General features: G+C 45.7%; 1 protein-coding gene across 1 annotated transcript in view; it reads left to right on the top strand.

Annotated features, from left to right (window-relative positions):
* Positions 1-26,282, top strand: part of CCDC91 (coiled-coil domain containing 91) — a 105,027-nt gene that overhangs the window by 63,137 nt on the left and 15,608 nt on the right. Inside the window, exons 9-12 of the mRNA XM_054173897.1 lie at positions 2,031-2,123; positions 2,303-2,371; positions 4,236-4,412; positions 17,402-17,515. Coding sequence (XP_054029872.1) covers positions 2,031-2,123; positions 2,303-2,371; positions 4,236-4,412; positions 17,402-17,515 — 453 coding nt within the window. The remainder of the gene's footprint in view (positions 1-2,030; positions 2,124-2,302; positions 2,372-4,235; positions 4,413-17,401; positions 17,516-26,282) is intronic.

Raw genomic sequence — 26,282 nt, 5'->3', positions numbered from 1 at the left:
CCAGGGTGGGGGTCAGGCTCTTCTCCCAGGCAACTTGTGACAGGACAAGAGGGGATGGTATGAAACTGGGGCAGGGGAGGTTTAGGTTGGATGTTAGGAAGCACTTCCTCACAGAAAGGCTGATTGGGCACTGGGATGGACTGTCCAGGGAGGTGGTGGAGTCGCCATCACTGGAGGTCTTTAAGACAAGATTGGATGTGGCACTTGGTGGCATGGTTTAGCTGATGTGGTGGTGTTAGGTCATAGGCTGGACTTGATGATCTCAGAGGTCTTTTCCAGCCTCAATAGTTCTGTGATTCTGTGTAATGATGATGGAGATGACTCAGCTGGTAAAACCCATTTCTTGTTTAACCTCTGAGTTACTGGACAAAATGATTTCTGGAAGTGCCCTGACAGTTGAAGCTGATGGCTGCAAACAGCGAGTGCCTGAGAGCAGTGAGCCTGCCCTGCATCTGCCACAGGTGGTTCCCATTAGAAACTGTCTGCTTCCTGCAGCCCTGCTTTAAGGACATTCACAAGGAAATGCCTCTTTACATGTTTATCCTGGGAGGGCAGATAGCTGGTTTATTTTATACAGCAGCCTACAAGTTTGCTATTCTTCAGAAGGCTACAGTTTGGAAAGGGATTGCTGCTGTCTTGGAGGCACTTGTGATTAACACACAGTGAAGTCAGGAAAGACAAAGAGCAGCTTCCTACCAGTGCTGGGTGAAGGGGTGAAAGAAGCTTAATGTTTGTGTATACACCTGTGTTAAAGTCAGACTGTTATACTCTCCTTTTGGTGGTCTTGCAAAGAATTCTCAAGTATTGCTGCTAGAGTAAGCTCATTACTCTGCCCTGCTGAGGCTGCATCTGGAGTATTGTGTCCAGTTCTGGGCCCCTCAGTTCAGACAGGGAACTGCTTGAAAGAGTACAGTGCAGAGCCACAGAAATGATTAGGGGAGTGGAACATCTCCCTTATGAGGACAGACTGAGGGAGCTGGGGGCTCTTCAGCTTGGAGAAGAGGAGAGTGAGGGGTGGCCTCATGAACGTTTATAAATACATAAAGGGTGAGTGTCCAGAGAATGCAGCCAGGCTCTGCTTGGTGATGCCCAATGACAGGACAAGGGGCAGTGGTGGAAGTGGAGACATAGGAAGTTCCATGGGAACAGGAGAAAAAATTGTTTCACTGTGGGGGTGACAGAACAATGGAACAGGCTGCCCAGGGCGGGCTGTGGAGTCTCCTTCTCTGGAGATATTCAAAACCCACTCAGATGTGTTCTTGGGTGACCTGCCATAGGTGATCCTGCTCTGGCAGGGGGGTTGGTCTGAATGATCTCTCGAGGTCCTTTCCAGCCCCTAACATTCTGTGATTATCTGTAGCCTCTTAAATAACATGCAAAAGCGCACAGACCTGCTAGGAATTCTGTCTTGACAAATGCCCAGCATCAATCATATCCAGTTACCATTTTTAATTCTGGGAAACAGCTGAGTTCTTACAGCCAAGCCCACAGCTTTCAAGTGCTGCTCTTGGTTTAATGACAGGCAGATAGATGGGTGGTGCCTAAGGACAGTGACAGGTCATACCTCTGCACGCAGACTGCCTAGTACCTTCAGGGGTCATTTTCTCCCTGAAGAGTTTCTGATTACAAGGAAGTGGCATTCTCTTTTGCTCCCATTTCCTGGCTGTCAAGTTGATGGTCTCACAAATGGTTGAGTAAAATCCTTGTCTTCTTTTCCCTGTACCTACTACTGGGAAGCAGTAAAAGCATGTCATGAATTCTGCAGCTGTTTGAAGTGTGGTGTTGCTCAGGCCATCTTTACAAAGCTTGTAAGAGCTTTGCTTTTATACAGTAACTATTTTTTCAGCATCTTTCCTCATACTCTGGTTTTTGTTACAATCTTTTTTTTCATGACAAGAAATCAGTTAAAGTGCTGTGTGTCATGCAGCTGAATCTACATCTGAGGTCATTTTATAAGCAGCTGACCAACTTCTGTTCTTTGGCTATTCTAGTGGACTGTGCACAATAATGTGAACCTCTTCTCTCAACAGCATTGGAGACTTCTTGACATCTTGGAAGCTGAGAAAGAAGTGTTATCAGAAAAGATAGAGGAGGCTTTACTGCAGCAGTCACAAAAGCACAAGGTACTGCTTTTACCTACCCAAAAACTGGGGGTCTGATGTGCACTGTTGAGTCCTTTGGGCATGATCTTGTCAGACATTAACATGAAGAGGAAGCAATCCCAAGGACTTTGGCTGACTGAAATTACTTCCAGCCACTCCTGTGTTGTGTGTTGCAGTTGAATTTTTCATACCATTCGCAGGAATTGCTTGACAAGTGCTTGGATGAAGAGAGACAAAGAAGCAAGGAGGCCATAGCAGCTGCTGCAAAGGTATCTCTCACTGAGCAGTAGGTACACGGCGTGGGTTGCCTATGCGGCATCACAAAGTTCAGCAACTCCTGCTTGTTTCCCAGCTCCATTTGTAAGGCTGTGCTCTCATCCCTTTTTGAAAGCAGCTAGTTCTGTAAATCAGAAACACATCTGCCCCATCCTGTGCCTTAATGCAGCCACTCTGTAACTTCTGATTTACTGTGTAACAACTATTGGCATTGCAGCTGAATTGGTGGTGGTACCTGAATGTCTGGGCTCGTGCTCTTTGAGTTAACAATGTCAGTACACCTTGGCGAAGTAGGCAGCAGGGGCAACTGATGACAATTAGCATTATGTCTAATTTAGCACTTGTTAAATGTGGTGATTTCCAGGAAGGATAGGACTATTCTATAGATCATGTGTAAATGTTGACACTTTAACAGGCTTTCAATGATTTTATTTGTTGGTGCTTGACTAAAAGTGAGTGTTCACTCTTTTATACGATTTTCTTCTCTTTTATTAGGTGCATTTGAGTTAGGACAGTCATGCTGGAAATGGGAGGCTCTCTCATCTGTCTGTAGTTCAGTACAAAAGCTCAGCTGTGTGTGCTGGGAAAACACTGGTGTGATGATTTCATGTAATAGTTAAATAGAAACACCGGACGGGTGTTCTCAAACATCAAACCAATAAGATACTTATAAACTATCACGGTCAGAGTAGAATATACCAAATGCCACAGAATCCAAAATAGTTTCATTTTGCTTCCCTTATCTGAGCAGAGATAAATCAAGCAATCTTGCCTCACGTTGGGCACCAGTTCTTTTATGTGATGTAATGGTTTGGAACTTTACCACCACATTAACAAAAACTCGGCTCGCTCAGTTGGAGAAAGCAAATGGAAGCTCTTATTTACAAGCAAAACTACACTCTACAATGGAATGCAGTGAATATGTAGAAATATACAGTATTTACAATACTGAACAGGTTTTTACAATCAGAAAACAGCACAGAAATCCCCCTGAACTCCTAGTGGGATCTCCAAAAGGAGCGGGGGTAACTGCTCCGCTTTCCTCCTAATCTTTTCCCCTTTTTGTCTAATTAGAAGAAAAGAGAAAAGAGATGTTCAAGAGCTCAGTTAGTCTTGTCTGCAAGGTCAGCTAGTAGCAATAAAATCCTCCCAGCCAAAACAGAAGCAGAAAGCAGCATGCCAGCGAAGGAAGAAAGGAGTGAACAAAACTGTGAGACTGTTAGAATGCATCCCACACATCTGACCAAGGAAATTCGTTTAGAAGAATCTGTTGTTTTCCTTTTTACACCCAGCTGTGGATTTGTTTGTACTTCTTCACTCTTCTGCTCAAAAATCTGCAGCTAACTTTTAAAGGCATAGCCTGGAACTGTCACAAGGGGGAAGGGTGAAACTGCTTGTAGGACGCAGAGATAATGAGCTTTAAGAGGGAGGATGCTTTTGTTTTGTGCATTGTCTCAGTCTATTTGTGGACTGTAGATACTTGTAGCTAAGGCCAGGATTAATTCCTGTATCTGAATATTAAGCAGTGTACTGAGGCCAAAGCTGTCCCTGCTCCTGCATCTCTACTGTGTGGGTTTTGTTTTGGCATGAAGCAAGCCAGTGCTCATTATAACAGATTTTCAGTAGGTGGGAACTGAAGATCCTTGCTTTAGCTTTCTGTAACTAAGTCATTGTCTGGTGGTGACACCTGTTTAGTAGCACCTTTAGGTGAATCCAAGCTGATGGTTCAGGAGTGAAAAAATCTGTGTGACCCACATCTTGTCAGCTCATCCATCTCCTTAGAAGTAGTAATATAAGTGAGTTAGTCACCCATGTGGGCTGTTTTGGTCATGTATTTATGCTTGGTTTGTTTCAAAGGCTGAAAAAGAAGCAGTGCAGGAAGCTGTTCTGAAAGCTGTAGAAGAGGAGAGGAGAAATATGGAGAAGATTCACGCAGAAGAAAGAAAATCATGGGAAGCAGAACGTGACAGACATAAAGAGAAGATTGCCCAGGCTGTCTGGGAAGCCATGCAGGAGCAAAGAAAGCATAACCAGGTATATTGTACCTTTGATTGGACCTGCTGTGTGTCTATCTCCCTAGTGCTGGGGGGGATTCTTTTGTGACACCCGTCGTTCTTCACCGCACTGAGTTGATAGCTGCAGTGCAGAGCTCTTGTTACTTTCCCTTAGGCTCTGTGTTTGGGAAGAAATGACACACACAAACCCAACTTCTGCAGCCTTTTCAGGCAGCTATTGAAATTAGCTGACTTCTGCAGCATCTCTTGCAGGACAGGCTGTCCAGGTGCTCCCAGTGCAGCAGCAGGAGGCTTCAGTGCCCTGTAATCTGAGCTAGCAGTCAGTGGCCCAGAGCACCTGCTCTGGAACTGCCTGGCCCAGTAGTGCAGAGAGAGATCTTGGTGTACAGGGGGTTTCCTATGGTTGTCCTTGATTAGGAAGCATCAGGGAAGCAGGGAGACCTACCAGGAGACAGCAGCTCTCGTAGGCCAGGCTGATGAGGCATGGGTTTTCCCAGTGCAACAGCAGTGACACTCACACCATTATAAGGAGCCTTGAAGGGGCACAGTGATCTAGCTGCTGTGCTCTGAGCAAACTCACAGGGCATGTGACATCATCTGGGGTATGGCTGGGCATGGCACAGCAATTTGCAGAGAAGGATGTGCAAGGAAGGTGCTGAAGCTTGTCCAGCTCAGCCGGGGAGCGATGGTGTGCACCCAGCAGAAGGCCATGGCATTCCTGAGTCCTGCGGTGATGCTGCTTCTCAAAGATGCTGTGGGCACAGCTGCCAGCCAGGCTTCAGGCTGCAGGGTAGTGCCCCACTCTGACACCAACAGGAGCAGTGACACCTGTCAGAGCTGTGATCAGGAGGAGGACCTCCTCTGCTCAGTGGTGGAGCTCCAAGAGGAGGGAAGCAAGCTGAGAACCATCAGGGGATGCGAGGCTCTCGAGTGTCACCTTGTCCCCCATGAGAGAAACCCAACAGGCAGAGGCAGGAGACACAGGTATTAGGTTTATGTTTTCCCATAGGCTGGATTTTTCGGTTTCTGATGCTGAAAGACTGGGAGGAACAGCTTGCAAATTCATTGGGTTATTTGTGTTCTGCTATAGGCTGAGGAATTGGAAGCAAGATCTGTTTCATTCTGGTGTTGTCATTTGGTGTTACTGATTTGTAACAAAAACTTTTATGTCCTGAGTAACAGCAACTGAAACCAAAACATTTGGGATCTGAACTTAAAATGGCATAGCACAGAAGTCCTAAAACCAGCCCTTAGGAAACTTGGCACTGTTTCCCTTCCCAGAGTTACCTTCAAACCCAATTGTGGTGGTGAGTTTTGGTGCTAAGCCATCATTATACTCTGTGTTGGTTAGACAGCAACACCTGCCCAGTCAGCTCTGCCATGGCCAAAAGGGAAATACACATCTGACACCTTGGGGAAATGCCAGACTGGCCTTTGCCTCACTTAATTCTTTACACTGTGCTCTTGATGCTTCCTGCTTCAGAATGGTCGGTTGATACTACCGCTGTTTAGTACCAAGTCATGAAACAACTGAGTGTAGCTGAATGTGAGTGAACAAAGTGATCTTTTGCTATCAGATACATAACAAGAGCTTGAAGAGCAGTGCAGTTACCTCAAGAAAGGTTTCCTTCTGACTAACACAGAATTTTGGAACCTAATTTGAGCCTAAGTTGAGGAAGAAGAAGCCTTATGTATTTGTAACAGAATTGCTCTTCTCTGACTTGATCTTCTTCAGCTTCTCCCAGAGGAAATAATCTGTTATGTGAGAAAAAGAAAATGTGGGCTTGTATTTATTTTTCTATCACACCAGCAACTCTCTTTGCAACTTGGGTTAAAATTGAATTTTCTGCTGCCCTAAATTAATTTGAAGAGGCTTGCTTTACCAATTGGAACTCAAAGAAATGAAGTGGTAGTGTTAAAGAGAAGGAATTTTCCTTCCCTAATACGGTAAGGATGCAAAATGCAAAGCTCAGACAGAGACACTTCTGCAAACAGGTAAGGTGGAGTGGCTTCCGTTCTTGGTACCCATGAGTAACTCCAGGAATAATTAATGGAAAGATTCAAAGACACTCAAACTTCTTCAGTTTCTTTGAGATAGAAACCCACTTTGTGTGTTTTAAATATGTTTTGGTCTGTATCAGAGCTGGGTAAGACCAAAGCCTGTTGTCTGAATCCAACATGCAAACAGGAAGTCAAAAGAATTGACTCTGGAATACATAGAATACATAGAATAAACCAGGTTGGAAGAGACCTTCAAGATCACCGCGTCCAACCCATCAACCAATCCAACACCACCCAAACAACTAACCCATGGCACCAAGCACCCCATCAAGTCTCCTCCTGAACACCTCCAGTGATGGCGACTCCACCACCTCCCCAGGCAGCCCATTCCAATGGGCAATCACTCTCTCTGTGTAGAACTTCTTCCTAACATCCAGCCTGAACCTCCCCTGGTGCAGCCTGAGACTGTGTCCTCTTGTTCTGGTACTGGCCGCCTGGGAGAAGAGACCAACATCCATCTGTCTACAACCTCCCTTCAGGTAGTTGTAGAGAGCAATAAGGTCACCCCGGAGTCTCCTCTTCTCCAGGCTAAGCAACCCCAGCTCCCTCAGCCTCTCCTCGTAGGGCTTATGTTCCAAACCCCTCACCAACTTTGTTGCCCTTCTCTGGACTTGTTCCAGCAAGTCAACCTCCTTCCTAAACTGAGGGGCCCAGAACTGGACACGGTACTCGAGGTGTGGCCTAACCAGTGCAGTGTACAGGGGCAGAATGACCTCCCTGCTCCTGCTGGCCACACTGTTCCTGATGCAGGCCAGGATGCCATTGGCCCTCTTGGCCGCCTGGGCACACTGCAGGCTCATGTTCAGTCTACCGTCAACCAGCAGTAGTGGAAGTTAGAGTGATAGTGGAAGTTAGAGACACTGAGAACTATGGACCAAGAACTTACAGCCCTGGACTTCAGAAAGAGAATTTCTACCAAGTGGCTGCTAACTGAGAACAGAAAGTTGCACATCAATGTGCAACACTGAGCAGTAACACTCGATGAGCCAGTAGGGACAGGGTCCCTGTTCCATGCCATGGGCAAGAGTTGGGAAAGGCAATGTCAAAACATTGTAGCTGTAAAATACTTAAGGGATGGGAATGAGGGAAAATCAGTCTCTGTGGCTAATCTCATGAATCTGTTGCCTTCTCCTTTGTCTTCCAAGCTAGAAAATATTTGTAGGGGGTTCGATCCTTTGTTTAGAAGAAGGAATCCACTAATTTTCTTTACTTTATAAAAGATTTTTTTCTCGATTGTTGTTGTTTCCACCATTTTTAACACAAGCACTGGGAGAACCTTGTAGAACTTGGTTGGGAAAAAACCCCTTTAATTGTGCTGGTTCACATTTTTTTTTCATTCAGGCAATTTCAGCAGCAATCAAGCTGTGAGGATCACAGCTCTGTGGAATCATGTGGTGAGATCTCCCTTCCTCTTCTCAACAGCATGTTTGAAAGAAGAAAACTCTCAGTTTTGCTGTGCAGGGGTGGCACAGGGGTTTCCTTTAGCCTCTTCTGGTGGTTGATTTGTTGAGAGCCATAGGGGATGTAAAGCCAGAAGCTTTATGCACAGTTGGTAGCACATAAGACCCTTAATGGGAAGCTCGTGAGTTCAAGCCTGCAGTGGGCAGTAGTGACAGGTTGGACTCGATGATCTTTGAGGTCTCTTCCAACCTTAGTGATACTGAAATACTGAAATCTGAGTCTGCAGATTATTTCTGCCTGTCCTAAAATAGTCTCTCCTCAGCCAGATCCATGTTGAGGCCATGGAAAATTTAATTACTATAATGCTGCCAGACACAAATCCACAAGAATACATAGAACACATAGAATAAACCAGGTTGGAGAAGAAGGATATGGACATGCTGGAACATGTCCAGAGAAGGGCCATGAGGATGATCAGAGGGCTGGAGCTCCTCTACTATGAGGACAGATTGAGAGTTTGGGCTATTCAATCTAGAGAAGGATCCAAGGAGACCACCTTGTGGCCTTCCAGTATCTGAAGGGGGCTACAAGAAAGCTGGGGAGGGACTTTTGAGGGTGTCAGGTAATGATAGGACTGGGGGTAATGGAACAAAAATGGAAGTGGGACGATTCAGGTTGCATGTTAGGAAGAAATTGTTCCCCATGAGGGTGGTGAGACACTGGCACAGGTTGCCCAGGGAGGTGGTAGAAGCTTCATCCCTGGAGGTTTTGAAGGCCAGGCTGGATGTGGCTCTGAGCAACCTGATCTAGTGTGAGGTGTGTCTGCCCATGGCAGGGGGTTTGGAACTAGATGATCCTTAGGTTCCTTCCAACCCTAACAATTCTATGATTCTGTCAAGTCTGGGGATGGTTTATTAAATAATTCCTGATGAATATCAAATATTTTGTTACCAAATGTGAAGCAGCAGAGTAAAGATAAACTTCAAGTGTAAGTAAGGACAGAGCCATAGTGAGTTACCATGCAGCAACCTGAACGTGCCCCAGCTTGTTTTTATTACAGCAGCTGAAGAATTGGAAGTCAAATGCATGCTGGATTTCCTTGTAGAACAGCTTGGACTTTTCCAGTGACTGGGGGTCATTACTTAGGAGGCATGAGAATTTGGGGTAAATTGAAGATACCGTTCTTGGAAGGCATGTAGCTCTGAAGGGATAAATGAGCTGTGTGGTAACAGCTGTTCTTGGGCACTGTCTCTGGGAGCTGTGTGAGCTAAGAAAAGGCTTTCCTTCAGTTGAGACTGGCAGCATCTCCAGGTTCCACACACATGTTACCTCTCAGTGCCTCTGCAATAGAGATGGGGTTCTGTTGTTCAGAAGAGGACTCTTAGTTTTGGGACAAGTGGACTTGTGTTTGAGATCAGGGTGAGTAAGCTCTCCTTGAAAGACTTGAGGAGCCTTTGATGGAAGATGGAGTTAATTTGCACAGTAACCTCATGATCCTTTTACAGGACATTGAAAAGTCATTCTAAATGAGGAAATAAAGTATATATCCAGCAGGCTTGATGTAGCCTGGCCTTGCTCCAGGATTTTCTGTTCTATTTTTGTACATTGTGTAGGGTTTTTACAGTGGTAGCCTCCCTTCAAGGGAAGTTTTGTCTGTCTGGTAGTTAACAGCGTTGAGAGGAATGCTTGGTGAAACTCTTCTGCTAGAGCACTGATGTGTTTCTTCTTGAACACATCTTTTGACTAGAGAATTGGCCCCCCTCTAGATAAGGAGAAACTCCAGCAGGTTATTTGGCTGGAGCTTTCCCCAAGAATTCAAAACTGAGTGAAACTCCTGGGGTGTGAACTGCAGTGAACGAACATGGACAGTGCTCTCCACTGGCATCTTCTTGCTTTTTCTCTTTGGAATAAATAAAACCCACACATTCTTTGGGAATATCCATCCAGTTCTGCATAAACCAGAAGGCTGATTTGATCAGTGGGCAATGCAGAGCAGTTACTGCAGTAGCTGCTGCAGCTGTGACACTGTCCTGCACTGTCTGCATTTCACAAAGCTGAGCACTAAATGATGTAAATGAGGTGAACTCAAGGAGGAGGGAGAGGTAGCAAGAGAAGCTGAAGAGAATTTATGCCCCACAAGATTTGTTCTGAAGAAAATTCATTGCAAGTAAAATGAAAGCTGGCAGCTGCAGGGTGAGCCCTGGAAATGTAGGTCCATGGCATCACTTGAAATTAATAACTCTTGTGCAGCACTCGAAGCAGAGAATCATCTTTGTCATTTCCTGAAGGTTTAAGTTTTACAATCATGTCCTTTACCCTAATTCTCCAGGACAAAAGAGCCTGAGTTCAGCACTGCCATAATCCACGCAGCAGATACATTTGAGACTCGGTGTTCTGATGGCTGCAAAGAATTAGGAAAAATAAAGTCAGAGCTCCTTTAATTTATGAAAAGAACCAACATAAACTCGACTTCCTCTTGAACATGAGCAAAAAGCACCAAGGCAAAATGATCTTACCAATGGGAAAGCATTGCAGGAAAACTGAGGCTGCAGCGTTTCATTCAGCCAAGCCACAACTTAAATATCCTGAGATATGCAAAGAAAAATCACTTTTCACAGGGAAAGTTAACTGAAAAGCTTGGGGAGGGGGGAACCCAACAACCAAACAGGAATGTGACCTTCCCAATGGCCTTTGCTGTGCAGATCTGAGTGTTCAGGACAATGGGATGTGTTCTCACTCCTGAGGGTTCATGTGGTGGTGTTCTTTGCACAACGATACGCTTGTGATTTGTGATCTTGGAATGCATTAACATCATCTTATTGGCAAACATCAAAGCAGTTGGGGAAAAACATTGGCTTATCTGGACTGTGTGGGCTTGAAAGTGCTGAATGCTCTGCAGGAATTGATGAAGCAGGATAGGCTATTGTGCAGAAGGTGGAAGCAGATTGTCTGGGACATGTGGAGTGGCTGCCTACCTGCTGCCTCATCACCAATGCACCAGGCTGCTCAGCTGCTTCAGGCAGTGCTGCTGCTGACAGCTTTGGCAAGCTTCACTTCCTCTTCTACTCAATATCTTAAGGATTTCGTAGAATCATAGAATTGTTAGGGTTGGAAGGGACCTAAGGATCATCTAGTTCCAAGCCCCTTCCATGGGCAGGGAAACCTTATACTCAATCAGGTTGCTCAGAGCCACATCCAGCCTGGCCTTCAAAACCTCCAGGCATGAGGCTTCCACCACTTCCCTGGGCAACCTGTGCCAGTGTCTCACCACCCTCATGGGGAACAATTTCTTCCTAACATCCAATCTGAATCTACCCATTTCTACTTCTGCTCCCTTCCCACTAGTCCTGTCATTACCTGACACCCTCAAAAGTCCCTCCCCAGCTTTCTTGTAGCCCCCTTTAGATACTGGAAGGCCACAATAAGGTCTCTCCAGACTAAACAGCCCCAAATTTCTCAATCTGTCTTCATGCTCTCCAACTCTCTGATCATCCTTTTGGCCTTTCTCTGGACACGTTCCAGCACCTCCAAATCCTTCTTACAATAGGGGCTCCAGAAGTGGATGCAGTATTCCAGGTGGGGTCTCACTATAGTGGAGTAGAAGGAGAGAATTGCCTCCCTCGACCTGTTGGCTGTGCTTCTCTTGATGCAGCCCAGGCTGTGATTTGATTTCTGGCCTGCAGGTGCACACTGGTGGCTCCTGTTGAGCTCTCATCCACCAGCACCTCCAAGTCCTTCTCCTCAGGGCTGCTCTCAAGCCAGTCACTGGCCGGCCTGTACTGGTGCCTTCATTTCCACACTGTCATGTGGAAGTAAAAAAAACAAACACCAAACCACCCAAACAAACACACACAAACCCCAAAAAAACCAAAAGTGGGGAAGATGAAAGCATTTGGTGCACACTTAAAAGAACTGGCTTTTGTTTCTTTCCTGCTGTTGCTTAAACTAATTGTGTGGGGGTTGGATTGGTTGATGGGTTGGATGTGATGATCTTGAAGGTCTCTTCCAAGCTGGTCTGGTCTGGTCTATTCTATTCTAGTCTTCTCTATCTTCTACCTATACAAAGTTGTCATTGCTTTCCTTTCTTTTGTGGTGCTTTGGTATTTGGGGGGATTTCTGTGTGCCATATATTAATTTAATTCCCTTAAACATCCTCCAAACCCTTCTCATCTCTGCTATAGAGAGCAGTGAGTGTGCAGCCAAATGAAGTTAATTGAAACTAGTATCAGGTTATCAGTCTCTGTCCATTTGCTCTTTGTTTCTTCTTACAAATAAGTTACAGAATCTGACAGGGGAGGCAGGTTTGGAATGCTCCACTAGTTCTGTGTTTCTGCAGTCCCCAGCAGAATGGCAGATTTGGTGTTGTCTTCATTAGACTTTGTAGGGTGTTGACTGAGTGGGAGAGTGTTAATCTTTGAAGAACAGTAGCTACTGTTTTCAGCAACAGGCTTGGGCTAGCAGGACATTGCTGTGCATGTTCAGTGTCTTCTGGGCTGATACAAGACCTTTTGTGGTGGGGGTTTTCACTACCGTGATTCCCACCCAAAGAGGCTGTTGCTAGAGAGGACCTCCCCCTTCAGAGGACATCTATTTCAGTTCCTATTGCCTTTAACACGTTGAGTGTTGACTCACATTTCTCTGGAGGGGACATCCAACCGTTATTTTCAGCTTCATTTTCTCCTTTTGTGGAATTCCATCTTGCAGGCGTTTGTGTCCAGTGCTTCTGGAGACTGTGGTGATTCCATAAGGACAAGGAAAAGCATTTCTCATGGAAATAAAATGCTGTGCAGTCTTCAGTGTGTGAGGAAGCACTGAGTGGAGAGAGATCCCTCCCATTAGATCAGTTTATTTTTAATGTGGTGCTTGCAAAGACTGGAGAAGGAGCAGCCCACTGCATGCAGACTTTACCCATGTCTGCCTTCAGAAGGAGTCTGGAGCAGCCCATAACCACAGGCAGTATAACTGGAAGGTTGCTGTGTTCTGAAAAACCACAAACACTGCAGGCTGTGGTTGCATTTCCTAGATAAAATTCAGCACTGCCACCTGATCCTTGTGTGGAAACACCAGAATTTTCCTATGAAACTGCAAACCCTCATGAAGCTTTCTGATTCGAAAGCACTGCCTGGAGTGCCCTGCTTTGTACAGTGCCCTGGTTTTCCTGTCTGTCTCGCTGCAGATGGATCCTTTGTGGTCATACAGTTGTGATTCCTAATTGTTGAATGTGAGTTTTCAGCTGAGTGCTTGAATGACTTTATTTTCCTTTTCTATTAGCTTTCCTAATCCTCTGTCTTGTGTCAAGCACATGTGTGTAAAGGTCTGTAAAGAAGCCAAGATTATGTCTGATGTACTTCAGCCTCTGATCTGGGTTTTATTTCTAAAGTAAAGAAGGAGCTGCACATGAAGTGCAATTTGTGCAGTGTTCTTCCTCAGCTTCTGATGGGAAACTGGGCTTCCCTCTTTTCTTGAATCTATCAAGTATGGAGCATTCATGGGGTTCTAATAACCCAAGTGCAGGATCTCGTTGAACCTGATATGATTGGCCTTGTCCCCTTAATGCAGTCTGTCCCAATCCTTCTGGAGAACCTTCCTACCTTCCAGTAGATCAGTACTCTCACCCATAGAATCATAAGAGTTGTTAGGGTTGGAAGGGACCTTCAAGGATCATCTAGTTCCAACCCCTTTGCCATGTGCAGGGACACCTTATGCTGCATCAGGTTGCTCAGAGCCACATGCAGACTAGACTTAAAAACCTCCAGGGATGAGGCTTCCACCACCTCCCTGGGTAACCTGTGCCAGTCTCTCACCACCCTCATGGGGAAGAACTTCTTCCTAACTTCCAATCTGAATCTACCCATTTCTAGTTTTGCTCTATTCCCCCCAGTCCTATCACTACTTGACACCCTCAAAAGTCCCTCCCCAGCTTTCTTGGAGCCCCCTTCAGATCCTGGAAGGCCACAATAAGGTCTCCTTGGATCCTTCTCTTCTCCAGACAGAACAGCCCCAACTCTCTCAGTCTGTCTCCATAGGTGAGGTGCTTCAGCCCTCTGATTGTCCTTGTGGCCCTTCTCTGCATATGCTCCAGCATGTCCAGATCCTTCCTATAATAGGAGCTCCAGACCTGGACACAGTACTCCAGGTGGGGTCTCACTAGAGTGGTGTAGAGGGGGAGAATCACCTCCCTTGCCCTGCTGGCTATGCTTCTCTTGATGTGGCCCAGCTTGGGGTCATCTGCAAACTTGCAGAAGATACCCTCAATCCCCTTGTCCAGATCATTGATAAAGATATTAACAAGAACTGGTTCCAAAGCCCTGGGGAACACTGCTTGTCATTGGCCACCAACTGGATTTATCTCCATTGCACACCACTCTGCACCTGGCCATCAGGCCTGTTCTCCTACCCAAGCCATGAGGAGCCAGTTTCTCCAGGAGCATGCTGTGGAAAACACTGTCAGAGACTTGGCTCTTGTGAAGCTCTGGCTACTGTGTTCACTTAAAATTAACACTGGAGTGTGGTGTGGAGTTGTGCTCACTCAGCTGGGAGGCATCCTCTGGTAGTTTGGAAGAGCCGAGAAAGACCAGGGGCTCAGGTGGGAATAGCTCTTCAACATGCTCATTATCCCCAGCACCTTCAGGAAATAGGCATTTGCTTTTTGAACCTCTGGGGTTTTGGGAGTATCCCACTGATTCAGAATTACTCACATTTTTCTGAACTGCTGGATATTGATAAAATATAGGAAGAAAACCCCTCAATATTTCTGCTGTAGAGTGAGGCACTGAAAAGCAGTGAGGGACTGGGCTGAGTTCTTCACTCTTCCCTTGTTTTTGTTCTGTTTCTAGTGAAGCTGAGGCCTCTTGGATCTTTTTATTATAATATTATTACTTTGTGAGTATGATAAATGTCACAAACTAACAACTAAGGCAAATTCTTTGAATAGAGTAGGAGCAATCAGTAATCTTGGAGTCCTTGTGATAAAACAAATAAGAGGGTGCTTTGTATTTTGATCTGCTTGTAGCTCTTGAGAAAAGCTTGATTGCAAAGAGTGAAACCCAGTGTGGTGATGGAAGGTTTTCCTTCTCGCCTCCACGAGATGCTGCTCAGCTTTGCTTTCACTGCTATTGGTAGCTGTCTGCTCTTCAGAGAATTAACACTGCTCTTGATTCTGTGAACTTGCCATTGTAGATGGAGAAGGACCAAGTCCAGAGCAGGGCCACAAACATTATCCAGGGGATGGAGCACCTCTCCTGTGAGGACAGGCTGGGGGAGCTGTAGCTGTTCAGCCTGAAGAAAAGGCGCTGGGATGGGGACCTTAGGGCTGCCTTCCAGTGCCTGAAGGGATCCTCCAAGAAGGCTGTAGAGAGACTTTTCCTGAGGGTGTCCAGCAATAGGACAAGGGGGAATGGTTTGAAGCTGAGGGAGAGCAGGACTGGATCTGAGGAAGAAGTTCTGCAGTACAAGGGTGGTGAGACTCTGGAACAGGCTGCCCAGGGAGGCTGTGGCTGCCTCCTGCCTGGGGGTATTGAAGGCCGGGTTGGATGAGGCCTTGAGCAGCTAAATCTAGTTGAGAGGTGTCCCTGCCCATGGTGGGGAGGTTGGAGGAGGTGAGCCCTGAGGTCCCTTCCAGCCTGAGCCATTCTGGGATTCAAGGAAAGTATTATTTTCATTGTCATTTTCTGCTTTAATCTCTGTGTAGTAAAACCCTCTTCCATCAAAGTGTTGCTGCTTGTTTCTGTTTTCTTGCCTTTTTTTTTTTAATAGACTTGTTGACTTAAATTCTATTTTTATTTGGACTTTGGCTCATGTAGTGTTTCACATACCATGACAGCAAGGGCTGTCAGCACACTCCACTTGATTCTAAGTATATTTCAGTCATTTAACATTTTCTACATATTAATATCTAGCACCTTAGCAGTTCTGTAAGAGTTTAATGGGGTAACTGTTGGGATTGGGTTTTTTTTCCATTCCAATACAAGACAGCATTTTGGGAGCTTTTGACAAATGAAGCTGGCATGAGAATATCATTATGAGAAGGTTATTTCTATAATATATAAATTTCTGCTGCTTTTTCTTTGCAGTCTTGCCAGAGTTCTGTAGTGAAAGAGGCCTTTGTCTCAGGATTCTTCTTTGCTAAACTGAATTAAAATAGAAACAAAATCCTAACAGTTTTTCACTGCTATGGTTCTCATGTTTGCTGTACTCCAGAAAAATGGGGACCACATAGTTGAGCATTTCAAATTCAGGATTTGAGACTCTTTCTGCTATAAATACAGCAAAGTTCTGCTTTGGGTTTTGAAGGAAAAGAAGTAAATAGGAGGTTTTTCACCTGGAATAATGAGTGACCATTAGCTAGCTAAAGGTAAGAAATAACACTTTCTTTTATGAGTAGCAAGACTTCCACTGGAGACTCTTCTGGGTTTGGTTTTTGCTGTTGTGTATTTCTCTGACACTGTTACATTGCTCTCTGGTTTGTTTTCAGGAATCTTATCTCTGTCACTTCATTTTGCCTTCATTATGGGAACAAAACATATGGCTAAATCCTGTTAGTACCTATTTTGAGTGGATTTGGGAGGCTGGGACTTAAGTTCTAGGACAGTGACTTTGGTGCTAAATTTGTTCCCTGAGCTGATAACTTAGGTAAGTGGAGGATAGGGAGGGGTGTTTTATGAAGAGATCCCTGCCTTTCTCTGCTGTGATGTGTTTCTAGTGCTGAATCACATTTTCTGTAATGATAATTGGGGATCCAGAAATGCTAATAAGGATCTGTGGTTGCTTTTTAGTCCTCTGCACAGAACGGCCCTGGCAGGTCCCACGTTTTGGAAGCAAATTAATTGCCATTAGGATTCTGCTTAATATGATGTTAGAGTAGCCCTTGCAGTTTGGAGTAAGGAGGGCAGAGTGGTGACCTCCCTGCTCTCTATAGCTTCCCGAGGAGGGCAAGAGGAGGGAAGGTGCCAGTCTCCTCTGCTTGGTATCCAGTGATAGGATTCATGGGAATGCCTCCAGCCTGCATTGAAGAAGGTTCCTAACATCAGACTTGCTCTTAGGAAACATTTCTTTACAGAGAGGGTGATCAAACACTGGAGCAGGCTTCTTAGACAGGTGGTCAGTGCCCCCCTGTCACTGTTTAAGAGGCATTTGTCCAATGTCCTTTAGAACACGCTTTGACTTTGGTAAGCCCTGAATTGATCAGGCAGTTGGGCTAGATGGTCATGGTGGGTTCCTTCCAGCTGGAATTGGTTCTCTTCTGTGTTCTTCACAGCAACCAGTACACCCCTGCTTGTGTTGGGCAGCATTTGCCTGCACTGCTTCCTTACCCTCTGCTCCCAGGGAACAGCACCTTTCTGTTGCCAGAGCTGTGAATGGATCTCTGCTCTCTGTTGCAGGTCCTTTTGTGCTTGCGGGACTGAATTTACACATCCTTGTACAGATAATTGTGTGTGCTGAGGAACACTCATTGAGGCAGGAGCGTGGTCCTGATTAAAGAGACAGCCTGTGTTACATTTTGCAATTCTGCCAACATTTACACTTCTGTGTTGTCCTTTTGAAAAGGAGATTGTCAAGGAAGCCTTAATGGAGGAGCGAAAGCAAAGCGAAAAGGCAATTGAAGCAGCAGTGAAAAGGACAAGAGAGGAACTGATGGAGTACATTAAAGAGCAGAAAAGGGTGAGTTGCTACTGGCTCATTTCATACAGTGAGAAACTGAAGTTGGTTAATCCTGTCTTAAAACTCATAAGAAAATAGAATCAAGACTTGTGTCCCCAGATTTGGCACTCTGTTCTTCAAACCATTTTTTCACAGGGATATGTTTTATCTTAGGCGTTTGTAGAGTTTTAAGATGACCATAATACAAAGGGCAAGGGGGAATGCTTTGAAGCTGAGGGGGAGCAGAGCTGGACTGGATCTTAGGAAGAAGTTCTTCAGTATGAGGGTGGTGAGGCTCTGGAACAGGCTGCCCAGGGAGGCTGTGGCTGCCTTCTCCCTGGGGGTGCTGAAGGCCAGGTTGGATGAGGCCTTGAGCAGCTGAGTCTAGTTGAGAGGTGTCCCTGCTCTTGGTGGGGAGGTTGGAGGAGGTAAGCCCTGAGGTCCCTTCCAGCCTGAGCCAGTGTGGGAGTCTTTGATGATTCTATGACATTTTATTCTTCTTTTTCTAGGTCAGAGGAGGAACTTGGTTTAGTTTTATTTAATGCTCAATATGTTCAAATTCTCATTCACTTCTTGTTTTAGTACCTCTTAGATCATTTCAATCAATGAATGGAGCAGTTGAAATGCACAGTGTTTCTTTATTGCAGTAACTTAAAGATGGGGCCCAAGTGCAGTATTGTCAGATTGCACTTGTGATGTGAGTTCAGGTCACTGACAGCATTGCAGTGTTAACAGGAGATGCTGTTTTGAGGTCACAAAAATTAACTTCACTGTGCAGCTTGCATGCATGCAAAGGCCGTGAAATTTCCCCACCAGCATATGTTGGCTGACAGTGTGCAGGTGTCCTGGTGTTACGGTGAGCATGTTGTACAGCCACTGCGCTGCTGCTGGGAGATGGCACCTTCTGCATGTAGCTCAGCCTCAGATATTTCCTTAGTGCTGCTTAATGCTTGTGGGTCAACAATAAATGGCACTTAGAGCACACTTTGATTTGCTTTCAGTAGGAGGAGGGAAAAAAAGTTACCTGTGCTGAGGTTTGTACTGGGGGATCCTTTGAGATTAATGACTTGAATTCTTTTCTCTTTGTGATTACCTATGTGTACTGGATTTTGTGCCAGACTTTTGTGCAACATTTCCTCTTTGGGTTTCATTGGCTTTCCATTCCCATGGTTGACTTCTTGCTGTCTGCAGGAGTGTGCAGTTTGTGTTTTAGAAGAAGGATGCCTGGCAGTGTCAAATCAATGCTTGACCTGGGTTCCACAAGGGTGGCTTTGCAGGAACTTAAAATGGGAGGTTACACCAGAGTTAAACTATTGCAACCTGGTGAAGATATTTGTATCTCCTGTAGTTTTTCAGATTTCTACCAACTTTTCATGTACAAAACCTTCTCTTTATTTTTTAATTTAATTAAGCCAAGAGGAGGAGGAGATTCTGAGATATTCTTCCCACTTCCAAAACACTGGAAAACTGTTGGAAAAACAGCCTAGGATTCTTCTGTTCAGATATCTAAACTTTGATGCCCACATGCCATCTGAAATGCTCTTTTGTTTTTGTGTTTCTATCTAGACATCTTTATTCTCCTTTGATTATTTCATGTTTTCAAAGGAGCTTTCAGGGGGAGCCAGGAATTCATCTCTGCAGATCCCTTTCATCGCACTTTCTTTCTTTTTACAGCCATAGTTTTTATGTTTGATGAATAGTTGGGTTTAGTAAAGATTTAAAAGGCTGCAGAGAGACTTTTCATCAGGGTGTCCAGCAATAGGACAAGGGGGAATGCTTTGAAGCTGAGGGAGAGCAGGGTTGGACTGCATCTGAGGAAGAAGTTCTTCAGTGTGAGGGCAGTGAGACTCTGGAGTAGGCTGCCCAGGGAGGCTGTGGCTGCCTCCTCCCTGGGGGTACTGAAGGCCAGGCTGGATGAGGCCTTGAGCAGCTGAGTGCAGTGGAGAAGTGTCCCTGCCCATGGTGGGGAAGTTGGAGGAGATGAGCCCTGAGGTCCCTTCCAGCCTGGGCCATTGTGGGATTCTTTGATGATTCTATGACATTTTATTCCTCGTTTTCTAGGTCAGAGGAGGAATTTGATTTAGTTGTATTTAATACTCAATATGCTCAAATTCTCACTCACTTCTTATTTTAGTACCTCTTAGATCATTTCCATCAACGTGGCTGCTGCAGAGAACAGTCACAAATGTGAGCATTCATAAGTAAATCACTCAAGCTAGAGTATGATATTTTTATTGTGATTTTTTTTGTAAGATGAGCTGAAAATTGCTGCCATCTCTGTTACAGCGTGGCAATAATCTGTATGCCTCAGTTTCTTTACCAAGTGTTAATAAAGCAATTATTTTATGTTGAAATACACTCTCAAAGCTCCCCTTGCGTTGAGCACTCGGCAGTTGTGGTACTCTCAGCACTTTCACAAGCCGTTCTCATCCTGCTTGAATGACATTGTACTTCAGAGGAGGTTTCTCTGAAACAGATGCTTGGCACCAGCCGAGATGCAAGGTCGTATTTTCCATTCATTTCAATTTTATTGACATTTCTTGGTTTAAGAAAGAAGCATCGTTGTATGGTTTTGTTTTCTGCATGTTTCATGCAGCAGCAGCGCACAAGAGCGTGCCTTGGGCTCACCCCCTGCTTTGTGCTTGGTTGGGTCTTCTGTGCAATGGAAGCACTGAAGTTGCGCACTCTGATACTTGCTTTGTGTACGTGCTTGAATTTTCCTTCACCATTTTGATGTTCTTAGCCCAGATACCACACTTTTAAAGTAGAATAGAATAGAATAGAATAGACCAGGTTGGAAGAGACCTCCAAGGTCATCACGTCCAACCTATCGTCCAACACCACCTAATCAACTAAACCATGCAACCAAGCACCCTACTAGTGTGGCCAGCAGGAGCAGGGAAGTCATTGTGCCCCTGGACTCTGCACTGGTTAGGCCACACCTTGAGTACTATGTCCAGTTCTGGGCCTCTCAGTTTAAGAAGGACATTGAGACACTTGAACGTGTCCAGAGAAGGGCAACGAGGCTGGGGAGAGGCCTTGAGCACAGCCCTATGAGGAGAGGCTGAAGGAGCTGGGGTTGTTTAGCCTGGAGAAGAGGAGGCTCAGAGGTGACCTCATTGCTCTCTACAACTACCTGAAAGGTGATTGTAGCCAGGAAGGGGTTGGTATCTTCTCTCAGCCAACCAGCACCAGAACAAGGGGACACAGTCTCAAGCTGCACCAGGGGAAGTTTAGGCTGGAGGTGAGGAGAAAGTTCTTCACTGAGAGAGTCGTTCATCATTGGAATGTGCTGCCCAGGGAGGTGGTGGAGTCACCATCCCTGGAGGTGTTCAAGAGGGGATTGGATGTGGCACTTGGTGCCATGGTCTAGTCATGAGGTCTGTGGTGACAGGTTGGACTCGATGATCTTTGAGGTCTCTTCCAACTTTAGTGATACTGTGATACCTCCAATGATGGCAACTCCACCACCTCCCTGGGCAGCCCATTCCAATGGGCAATCACTCTCTCTGTGTAGAACTTCTTCCTTCTTCTTCCTCCAGCCTAAACCTCCCGTGGTGCAGCTTGAGACTGTCCTCTTGTTCTGGTGCCAATTGCCTGGGAGAAGAGACCAAAACCCAAGGAAAGGTACAAAGACTCAGAAGCAGTTGTGTCTTAGGCTTGCTCCTCTTGGGTCTGCTCCAAGGAATTCCTTTGACCTTATTTTACTGGAGGCCTCAAAGCTGCTGTCTGCTAAGATGCTCAGTCCCAAAGAATCTTCTCCATACTTGGTTCATTCTGTTTGGGTGCAGACTTGTTGCATTGCGCAATTAATTAAGGAAGTCCTGCAATTAACAATGCTTAAAATATGAGATTAATAATTATGTCTCAGAACAAGAGGACAGTCTCAAGCTGCACCAGGGGAGGTTTAGGCTGGATGTTAGGAAGACATTCCTCACAGAAAGAGAGATTGGCCATTGGAATGTGCTGCCCAGGGAGATGGTGAAGTCACCATCACTGCAGGTGTTTAAGAAGAGACTGGATGAGGCACTTAGTGTCATCATTTAGTTGATTAGATGGTGTTGGGTGATAGGTTGGACTTGATGATCTCAAAGGTCTTTTCCAACCTGGTTATTTTGTATTCTGTATTAAGTGGTCTAATAAATACAGCTTGATGTCATGTGCAAAACAAGCATGAGGAAATACTTCTTCCCATGAGATTCCTTGCCACTAGTTGTTGCAAATGCTAAAACCCTCAATGATTCTTCTCTTAAGAGAAAAACAAACAAACAAAACAACAAAACAAAAAACAACTCAAAATAAACACAATGACAACAAAACAACAAAACCCCCAACCAAACAAAAGGAGTGGGTAAAGGTATTGGGAATGCCCTTCCATCAGGAGCTGCTAAGTGCAGGTGTAGTTTGCTCTGGCTGAGGCAGCAGCTGTTGTTGCATGCTTCTGCTGCACTTCATTCTACATGGCTGCTGCTGCCTCTAGTGAAGGCAGATGCTATGCTAGGTGGGCACTGGTCTGAAAGGTACCGGCACGTTGAGGACAGCCTATTCTGGTGTTCCTGTGATGAAAACAAGGTGTTCAGGGGGTTGGAGCACCTCTGCTCCAAGGACAGGGTGAGGGAGCTGGGGGTGTTCAGCCTGAAGAAGAGGAGGCTTTGGGGAGACCTAAGAGTAGCCTTCCAGTACCTGAAGGGGATGGAGAGAGACTGTTTGCAAAGGCCTGTGGTGACAGGACAAGAAGCAATGGCTTCGAACTAGAGAAGGGCAGATTTAGATTGGATATCAAGATGTACTTCACTATGAGGGTGGTGGAACACTGGAACAGGTTGCCCAGGGAGGTGATTGAGGCCCCATCCCTGGAGATGTTCAAGGTGAGACTGTCTCAGTCCAGAGAGGGAAAGAGCCTCAGTTCTTTTGAATATTCCCATGTTACGAAACTAGAGGCACAAATGAGGCCAAAATATCAACAGCAAGGCTATTTTTTAACAGAATAAAGTGGATGGATCAGAAGGAGAGAGAGAGAAAAGAGAGAGTGAGAGAGAGAAGAGGGAGAGAGAAGAGGAAAGGAATTATATTACCACACCCCTCACCCTCCAAGACAGTTTGGGTCTGTGGGGGAAGGCTGCTGGAGTTTTGGTGTGGAGGAAAAGTCATCCTTGTTGTCTGTGCTGTCCTCTGAGTAGCCTCTTCAGCTCCATGAGTTGTAGCAGGCAGAACTAGGACACAGAGAGAGGGTTCCTCTTGGTCTGCTTCTTCCAGGCTACATGGTGATGTCTCTGTCCTTTTTCTCTCCTGGTATTCTCTCTGTTTTTCTTCAGAGCAGCATTGCCCCGGGCTTTTCCTTCTTCTCCAGCCAGTAGTTGCTCAGATCTTTTATACAGTTTTTTTAGGTATGTATATTCCAGAGAGTATGGATAGCAGTGGCCTCTGCCCATTATTTCCAGGGCAGCTGCAGAGTCTGGTGAGCAATCTTTATCTGTGCACCTTCCAGAGAGTTGTTATCCAATACACATCCGCTATTGTCTGGGCAAGCAGCAAAGGTGGTTTTATCTTTGTTGAGTCACATCAAGAGAGACAAGATTTAGTCCCTCACAGAGGCTCAAGGAGGCCCTGGGCAGCCTGGGCAGTTGGCGATGTCCCTGCTGACTCAGGGAGGTAGGACTGGATGACCTTTGGAGGTCCATTCCAGCCTGGGCCATTCTATGATTGAGCAGAGAGCAAAACCAATTTACACACCTGTGCATTTGTCAAAACAACCAGCCCACAAGATCATGTCTGTAAGAAGTGCCAACCCCACTGGCTTTGTGCTGTGTCATAGGGAACTACTAGGTGCTTGGTTGTTCTCCTTGAGGGGAGCAGGGCAGCAGCAACAGCTACCACAGCATAGGCCTGTGTACCATTTGTGCTAAATAGGGATATTTCTGGTTTGAGTTCTTAGTTTAGCATTTATGCAATCAACTCTTTTGTGTCTCTCAGAAAAGGGGGGGGGGGGGTGGGGAAAGACCGAAGATGCTAAAAAATGAAGTTATTGCCCAAGGTCTGATCATAAATCTTGCCACTTTTGTCTCAGGCAGCTTGGAGAAACAAGCTATTCATAAATCCATGATGTCTTCATGTCATGCAGCAATTCCATGTCATGCATGGAATTCATCAGGACTTTTTAAAAATGAAATGGTGGCCTTAAAACCTGGTACCTAGAAGTAAAAACTCCTGGATCACGTGCTTGCCTTCAGCACATCCTCTAGACCAGGAGAGTCACTTTGTACTTTCAAGCATTTCTGTAAACCTGCTGAGGGATGGAAACAAATAACAGTGTTAAAAGTTACCAGCTTGGCAGTCTGTTCTAAATCTTGCCTCTTCATGAGCCATGCATCTCCTCAGGCACTGTAAGAGAAGCTTGCTTGGAAAGAGAAGATCACGTCTCTGAGCGACTATCTGAACCTGGATGTGGGAGCACTGCCACAGGTGTTCCATGAATTCAGTCATTTTACTCTAGGCACTCTGTGTTTTCCATGGGAGATGCAAAGCCATATATGAGATGAATAAATGCACTTGGTGTTATTCCAAGGTGGTAGGCCTGCCACTGTCCTCTTTTTGCAGCAGCAAGTGGAGCTTGCTGTAGTTATCCCTGTGTGGTTCCCTGTTCTTCTTACCCACAAGCTCTGGAGCTGTCATGTATTGCACCATTTTTTGTGGGTGGAAAATAAGTAGGATTGTTTTAGGGTAAAAAAAACAGCACTTCCCAGGACCCATTTTGGAAATTACTTTCATTATAGGCTTAGTGCCACAGCTCCTGAGGAGGGAAGAGTTGCATGGAAGGCAGCTCTACACAGTGGAAATAGTGCTGGTCTTGGTCTTCCTCAGACAGAAGAGAAAAACACCAATAAAAACAGTAAAGTTCTTTCATTATGACAGCAGGAGATGGACTCAATGGATGTTTATGCTACCAAAGGATATCTTTCCCTGGAGAGCAGTCACTCAAAAAATCTGCTCTTCTAGGCTCCTAGCTGAGGCCCATTTGAAGCTGCCATGTGATGCCTGTTTGTCAGGGAAGAGAGACATCTGTGCAGACCAGGATGCCCCCCCAGAGAGCTCAGGCTGAGTTTGAGTTCCTCCTCATACTAATTCCTCTCTGTTGCATGAGATGGCTCCAGATGAGCACTGTGCTTGCTTCCCAGTTGTGTGTGTGCCATCTTTCTGCCCATGGCTACCTCCCAGCAAGGAAGGGCTCACGGTTTCCACAATAGCTGCCTTAGCAGCGAAGGAGAGCTGGGAAAGGGAGAACTTCACTCATGGGTTGTGCTTCTGGCAGCCACTTCTTTGGCTCATGCTGAACTGAGCAAAATCAGAGAATTTTTCTTTCAGCCTCTTCTTGTTCTTCCCCTGTGCATTAAGTGCAAAGCAGGAAGGTGTTTGGAGTTGTCTTTGTACAAAAGGAGTTGTTTGGGTTTTTTTCACTTCAGTGGTTGCTTACAAGTGAAAATGAAACTTTCTGACAGAAATTTGCTGGGTTTTTTCATGTTGATGATGTCTTTGTAAACAGACAGGGACCTGGGGGTGCTGATTGACAGCCACCTAAACATGAGCCAGCAGCGTGGCCAGGTGGCCAAGAAGGCCAATGGCATCCTGGCCTGCATTAGGAATAGTGTGGCCAGCAGGAGCAGGGAAGTCATTGTGCCCCTGGACTCTGCACTGGTTAGGCCACACCTTGAGTCCTGTGCCCAGTTCTGGGCCCCTCAGTTCAAAAAGGACATCGAAACACTTGAACGTGTTCAGAGAAGGGCAACAAGGCTGGGGAGAGGCCTTGAGCACAGCCCTGTGAGGAGAGGCTGAGGGAGCTGGGGTTGTTTAGCCTGGAGAAGAGGAGGCTTAGGGGTGACCTCATTGCTCTCTACAACTACCTGAAGGGGGGCTGTAGCCAGGAAGGTGTTGGTCTCTTCTCTCTAGCACCCAACACCAGAATAAGAGGACACAGTCTCAAGCTGCACCAGGGGAAGCTTAGGCTGGAGGTGAGGAGAAAGTTCTTCACTGAGCGAGTTGTTCACCATTGGAATGTGCTGCCCAGGGAGGTGGTGGAGTCACCATCCCTGAGGGGGTTCAAGAGGGGGATTGGACATGGCACTTGGTGCCATGGTCTAGTCATGAGGTCTGTGGTGACAGGTTGGACTCGATGATCTTTGAGGTCTCTTCCAACCTTGGTGATACTGTGATACTGTCCAGAAACTGAATAAGGCTGGAGTGAAAACAGAAGTGAAAAAGGTAAACCCCAAAATCTTTCCAAGTGTCTTATCAAAGTTCTAATAATTAAATCAGTTAATTGGTCACTGCTATACTTCATGTGAGGTGTTGCCAGTTACTCATTTTTAGAAAGAAAGGTCAGGAAATTCTTTAGTCTGCTTCCTCCTTTTTTCAAACTTGAATGGTGTTCAGGCAGCTTCTACATGATCTGCAAATGCCCAGGCATTGCTAACTCTGTAAATCACGCCAGTGTTGGCAGGTTTTGTGTGCAGTGGGCTCTACAAAAGTGCTCTGTTGTCCAGATGCAGCACTCTTGCTGTCGGTGTGCAGGCTGCCAGTTGTTTATAGGTCACCGGTCAGTAACTTCCTGAGTGCTTCAGGACACCTTCATTCTTCATGCTCCAGTCTGCAGTCTATGGCAGACAAAGCCAGAACTCTAATATTGTGCCTAATATTATGTATTTGTTCTGTTCTTGTCACCACTAAAGTGAACTTCCTGTAGTTGGCATGCACAAGAGAAACCCTTTTGCTGAATGGGTTATTTGAAAAACCT

Source organism: Dryobates pubescens, chromosome 27, assembly GCF_014839835.1.
Source record: "Dryobates pubescens isolate bDryPub1 chromosome 27, bDryPub1.pri, whole genome shotgun sequence".
Taxonomy (NCBI): Eukaryota; Metazoa; Chordata; class Aves; order Piciformes; family Picidae; genus Dryobates; species Dryobates pubescens.
Note: the sequence above shows the minus strand (reverse complement) of the source record. Positions and strands in the feature narration are given on the sequence as shown.